Raw genomic sequence first — 6000 nt, forward strand, 5'->3', positions numbered from 1 at the left:
TAAACACCACTTTGTTTTGTTTATACTGTAACTATAGAAAAACTAAAATATGAAGCATTTTCCTTGTGGGTTATACAAGAATATAATTGATTATAACTAACTTTCGTTTTTAAGTATTAAACATACTATGAAAACTCACAACACCCTCTTTTCAAAACGCAAAGTTATCAAAATAGCAACAGAAAAAATTGTAAGCATAGATACATATTCAAAAACCGTCAAGAAGCATTCTCATTATGGGTTTATACAAGAATATGATTGATCATTATGATTTATAATTAACTTTCGTTTTTTAAGTATTCACTTCATACCATGATCTCAATTAACTTTCGTTTTAAGTATTCACTTCATATGAAGACTCACAACACTTGAGAAGTTAATCTCAGGTTGACAGCAGCTCTTTCAGTCAAATATGGTCATTCTACTCACTTTCTAACACAAGGTACTTTTTGGAATTGAGTAAGATAAATCGACAGAATAGCTTTGGACATTTTCTGATTTATCAGAATCCATTTTTAGTCGTTTAAGACTTGAAATCATTTTTGAAATAATGAGTTTTCAGACTAAATGAATCACGTTATTTATCAAGTGACAAACTTGTCATATTGGGCTGATACACCAAATTATATGAAGTCAGATATATTTTAAAGTAATATTACCAAACAATTTCAATACAAACCTGTGAGGCAGGTGGTACATGGCATCAGGTTTACCTGATGGACACAGACAGGCGAACAGGTCGGATGGTGTGGTTGTTCCACAGCTGTCTGTACTCATCGAGGTCTTTTTGTAAGATGCCCAAAAACACATATCGCAGCAGACACTTGTGCTCATGGCTTCCATTGAAGAGGTGCCTCTCTCTAAGGTCACTGAAGAGCTCGATCCAGAACTGAGTCCTAATGGTGGAATTCAAAACTTTTGTATTTCATGAAAAAAAAGACAACAAATATTTCTAGAAATGTTGTACATTTCTTGGTGCGCTCCTACATTATTTCATTTGGGAGCACATAAACTCCCTTGGGAAAATGTTAGTGTACAGCTCTAATGTAACTTCTCAATTGTTTTCATCCAGATAGATTTAAAGTATTTGGGCACCTCTGTACTATATACACACACACATACATTCTTGGACCTGACCTTAAAAGGCTATACCTTTGCTTTCTGAAGAAAGACCACCAACTCTCGATGCGCTGGTTTGCAGTTGAGGTACCATACATGTGACTGAGGGCTCCTGCAAAATCATCTGTGTGTTGAGATCGTAATGTGCAGTTAATGGCTGCCATAGTGCCGTTTTCAGTTCCACAGTCAGTGCGAAGGCGGGCTGGAAGTAGTCCAAACTCCGATACACACTGCAGGTAATACTGCGCAATGATGCCCGGATCGTTGTTAGTGCTGCCACTCCTGAGCCACATAGCTTTCCTTGAAAAGCCGTCGATGCAGCCACTGATGGCAATACCAAAGGGTTTAAGTTTATCATATCCATCAGCGTGCCACACTTGGTTTGGTCCTGCTGTGACGTATCCCCTTCGGACAAACCTTCGCCTGGAACGAAGTTGAACACCAGATGGATCCAGTCTGGAAATCGTCTGTCTAACATCCTCCCTTTTTACTGTCAGGTGATACTTTTGTTGCAATGTCTGCCACATAGCTCTGTAACCCAACAGCCGACCCGAGCCTCTCAGTTCATGTGCAACAGTTTGGTGTACAGTGCCAATGGGAGTGTAGTCTATCCTTCTTGTTAAGCCAGCGTTCTGCAGCCTCCTCTTTAAGGTCCTCAGACTAAGAACAATGTTGTGTCTTTCTTCTAGAAAATCAAGTATCACTTCATAAGCGTGTCCCTCTGTGAAGTACTTGTGGATGAGGCCTGCCTCGATTCCTTCATTCGATTCTGTGACTGAAGGGAAAAGACAACAGTGTCATTAGGAATGAAACTTAATAAGAACAAAATGAAAATGTATCAGTAACGAGGAAAATACCTGAACTGTGTGATGCATAAGTGTATGTTTTCAGTATGTTCAATGCGTGAACAATTCCAGACATGAGGAGCAAAAAATAAGAGAAATAAACAGGCAAAGGACAAAATATTGGGATGCTTACATAATTGGTAAGGATAAAAATACATATCAATCTAGAGGTAGCGAACAAAAAGGAACCCTTTTAATGCCTGTATTTGTGCATAAACGCATCAGAAGGCTCAACCCTCACATGAAGGAGCACATCATTGGTCAACTTTGGTATTTCACCTGATTTTTTTACTTGTTGGCATTTTTTTTTATCAGTAGTTCTAAATCATGTTGAAATTGCCATGACTGACAATAATATGTGTATAGCATATATTAAAATGGCAACAAATCATATACAAATAAGACATTATCACTGTACTGGTGAAATTCTTGACTTTTAAGGAGGAGCTTACCATCTTCGAGAAAGGGAGCCAAACATTCAATGTTGCTGCCACAGGAGCCGCAACACCTCCCAAAACACCCACCAGTCCCACAATATGGACAATACATTGCCTGTGGAAAAGGAGCAATGTGAATGTTATTCATTTGCAATGAAGTAACAGCTACTTGGTAAGCTATTGCAGCAGGTAATGTTACCTGCAAACAGCTGACACTAATTTAACAGCAGATATCAGCTGCAATCACTTAATATCTGAACCATGCATCCATCTACAATGTCAAAATACATTCAAAAAAAAGAAGAAAGATTTAAAGCCAGTAAACTTCCCAAAGGAAGCACGTCTTGGACAGGATAGAGACCCTTCTCTATCTCTAAGCAGGATAAGAGACCATCATTTATCTCTAGACAGGCACATTTAGATAACATGTTGATAGAGTCAAGATTGACTACAGGATGTTAGTGAAGATCTAATATGTATTCAATATAGGGCTGGGCAACGATTACAAGTTTTAATCGCGTTTCCTGCGATTAACGCGCTAATAACGCGTTAACTTGCCCAGCCCTAATTCAGTAAAAGTTGTTCCTTCAGAGCATGTTGAGGAGAGGACCCGAGCTCGTCTGTTGAATAAAGGCATATTCAACTTACTTTGTGTGTCTTAGCATCATCTTTAAGTCCCGGTCGGCTCAGATCCGTTTGTTTAGAAAACAGCTAACGTTAGCAGATAAAAGTAGCTATGTTCTCCTAACATTATACACTACACACATAATCTGCTCCCACACACAAAATAACGTCATTTAAAGTCATAAATACGGCAGCGACAGATATTATCTACATCCTGTGTAACTTTAACATTATAAACTTACCCAAGAGATGTTTCCTGGAGATCCCCCAGACTTCTTCTTCTCTCACATAAAAAACCCGCATGTGCATCAGCAATAATAGTCCCCGGTAATTCACTTCCGTTGTGGCTTTTTTATTTGCATCGCGGCGTTTTTATTTGCGCGGCGTTTCTGTTTCTTTTTATTTGCAGCGTTTTTTAAATTTGCAGCAGCCTGGCCTCTCAGGGCCACCGTACTCTTCACTACAGAAACACAGCGTGGAGGAAGCAGAGAGCGAAACACACAGATCCGTCTCTAGCTCAGGGACACAGACCCAACCTCTTCTGAACTGAGAGGGGGGTCAGTGGATGTTTGGGTCAGTGGATGTTTGGGTCAGTGGATGTTTGGGTCAGTGGATGTTTGGGTCAGTGGATGTTTGGGTCAGTGGATGTTTGGGTCAGTGGATGTTTGGGTCAGTGGATGTTTGGGTCAGTGGATGTTTGGGTCAGTGGATGTTTGGGTCATTGGATTTTCTTTTCACAAATGGAAATTCTAAAACAAAAAACGACTGGATATTTAATTTTCGGCGTTTTTTAAAGGCGTTTTTCTTTATCATTTACTAAACTTAAAAAACGGGATGATTTTCATTTTCTACTTCTCAAAACAAAAAATAAAATCACTAGAAAACAGAAACAAAAAAACTACCGTTTTTTTCATATTCTGCTACCGGAAGTTACCTTACAAAATAAGAGCGCAGACGAAACTCACGGAAGTGATTTCAAAACAAAAGCACTCGTAGGCTTTGCTAAAATCACACTTTGAATCACTACAGTATCCTGTTGAAGGAACTGTGATTATTATAAACAAGGGGAATTTAGCGATCACAATGAAAACGGCCAACACACACTTTGAGCCCAGAACATGAATGTTATTAAGGGCTAAAAATAGGCCTATTTCTAAAATGGACAACATTGTTAGGAGATTTCAACTATACAGCGATTCTGCACTGCGGTCACCTCAGCCGTCTGTCGAGTTTGTTTTTCAAATCAGCTGCTTTTCATTTTTTCCCTGCTATATTCAATGAGTGATACAAATATCTTTGTCCACAAGTTCTTAATAAAACTGACTGTTGGACTCGGTACTAATTTGACTGCTACTGCTACACCACTCAGACCGCAAGGTATTATAGGTTCGTTTATTAACTTCCACAAGGCACGTGTGCAATATGTCAGCATCTCAAACGATCTCAAAGCACACACACTTCTTCTGTTCATCTCCAGCATCAAACAATGATGAACCATCAGCTGATCTGCCCCCTTGTGGTATGAACATGCAGGTGCAGGTAGACAACCTCAACCTTATGGGTGCTGCACTACCAGAAATGAAATGAAGTACTTTGACTGTGTACTTTGTGAGTACTCCTCTGTCAGAGCTTGTACTGTGTACTTTGTGAGTACTCCTCTGTCAGAGCTTGTACTGTGTACTTTGTGAGTACTCCTCTGTCAGAGCTTGTACTGTGTACTTTGTGAGTAATCCTCTGTCAGAGCTTGTACTGTGTACTTTGTGAGTAATACTGTGTCAGAGCTTGTACTGTGTACTTTGTGAGTAATCCTCTGTCAGAGCTTGTACTGTGTACTTTGTGAGTAATCCTCTGTCAGAGCTTGTACTGTGTACTTTGTGAGTAATCCTCTGTCAGAGCTTGTACTGTGTACTTTGTGAGTAATCCTCTGTCAGAGCTTGTACTGTGTACTTTGTGCGTAATACTCTGTCAGAGCTTGTACTGTGTACTTTGTGAGTAATACTCTGTCAGAGCTTGTACTGTGTACTTTGTGAGTAATACTCTGTCAGAGCTTGTACTGTGTACTTTGTGAGTAATCCTCTGTCAGAGCTTGTACTGTGTACTTTGTGCGTAATACTCTGTCAGAGCTTGTACTGTGTACTTTGTGAGTAATACTCTGTCAGAGCTTGTACTGTGTACTTTGTGAGTAACCCTCTGTCAGAGCTTGTACTGTGTACTTTGTGAGTAACCCTCTGTCAGAGCTTGTACTGTGTACTTTGTGAGTAATACTCTATCAGAGCTTGTACTGTGTACTTTGTGAGTAATCCTCTGTCAGAGCTTGTACTGTGTACTTTGTGCGTAATACTCTGTCAGAGCTTGTACTGTGTACTTTGTGAGTAATACTCTGTCAGAGCTTGTACTGTGTACTTTGTGAGTAATCCTCTGTCAGAGCTTGTACTGTGTACTTTGTGAGTATACTCTGTCAGAGCTTGTACTGTGTACTTTGTGAGTAATACTCTGTCAGAGCTTGTACTGTGTACTTTGTGAGTAATACTCTGTCAGAGCTTGTACTGTGTACTTTGTGAGTAATACTCTGTCAGAGCTTGTACTGTGTACTTTGTGAGTAATACTCTGTCAGAGCTTGTACTGTGTACTTTGTGAGTAATACTCTGTCAGAGCTTGTACTGTGTACTTTGTGAGTAACCCTCTGTCAGAGCTTGTACTGTGTACTTTGTGAGTAATCCTCTGTCAGAGCTTGTACTGTGTACTTTGTGAGTAATCCTCTGTCAGAGCTTGTACTGTGTACTTTGTGAGTAATACTCTGTCAGAGCTTGTACTGTGTACTTTGTGAGTAATACTCTGTCAGAGCTTGTACTGTGTACTTTGTGAGTAATACTCTGTCAGAGCTTGTACTGTGTACTTTGTGAGTAATACTCTGTCAGAGCTTGTACTGTGTACTTTGTGAGTAATCCTCTGTCAGAGCTTGTACTGTGTACTTT

At 39.8% G+C, this 6000-nt stretch overlaps 1 protein-coding gene across 2 annotated transcripts; it reads right to left on the reverse strand.

Moving 5' to 3' along the window:
• Positions 1-178: 178 nt before the first annotated feature.
• LOC117559825 lies at positions 179-3452 on the reverse strand. 2 transcript variants are annotated; one of them, XM_034236518.1, is made up of 4 exons: positions 3050-3219; positions 2417-2516; positions 1153-1894; positions 179-896 (listed from the first exon to the last, which is right to left on the reverse strand). In XM_034236518.1, the coding sequence occupies exons 2-4, from the start codon at positions 2511-2513 to the stop codon at positions 710-712; spliced, it is 1026 nt and encodes a 341-aa protein (XP_034092409.1). In that variant the 5' UTR covers positions 2514-2516; positions 3050-3219; the 3' UTR covers positions 179-709. The 2 variants fall into 2 exon arrangements, with proteins under 2 accessions (XP_034092409.1, XP_034092408.1); XM_034236517.1 differs by lacking the exon at positions 3050-3219 and adding an exon at positions 3268-3452 and having other exon boundaries at positions 184-896.
• Between the last annotated feature and the right edge of the window lie 2548 nt (positions 3453-6000).

Source organism: Gymnodraco acuticeps, unplaced genomic scaffold (assembly GCF_902827175.1).
Source record: "Gymnodraco acuticeps unplaced genomic scaffold, fGymAcu1.1, whole genome shotgun sequence".
Lineage (NCBI taxonomy): Eukaryota > Metazoa > Chordata > Actinopteri > Perciformes > Bathydraconidae > Gymnodraco > Gymnodraco acuticeps.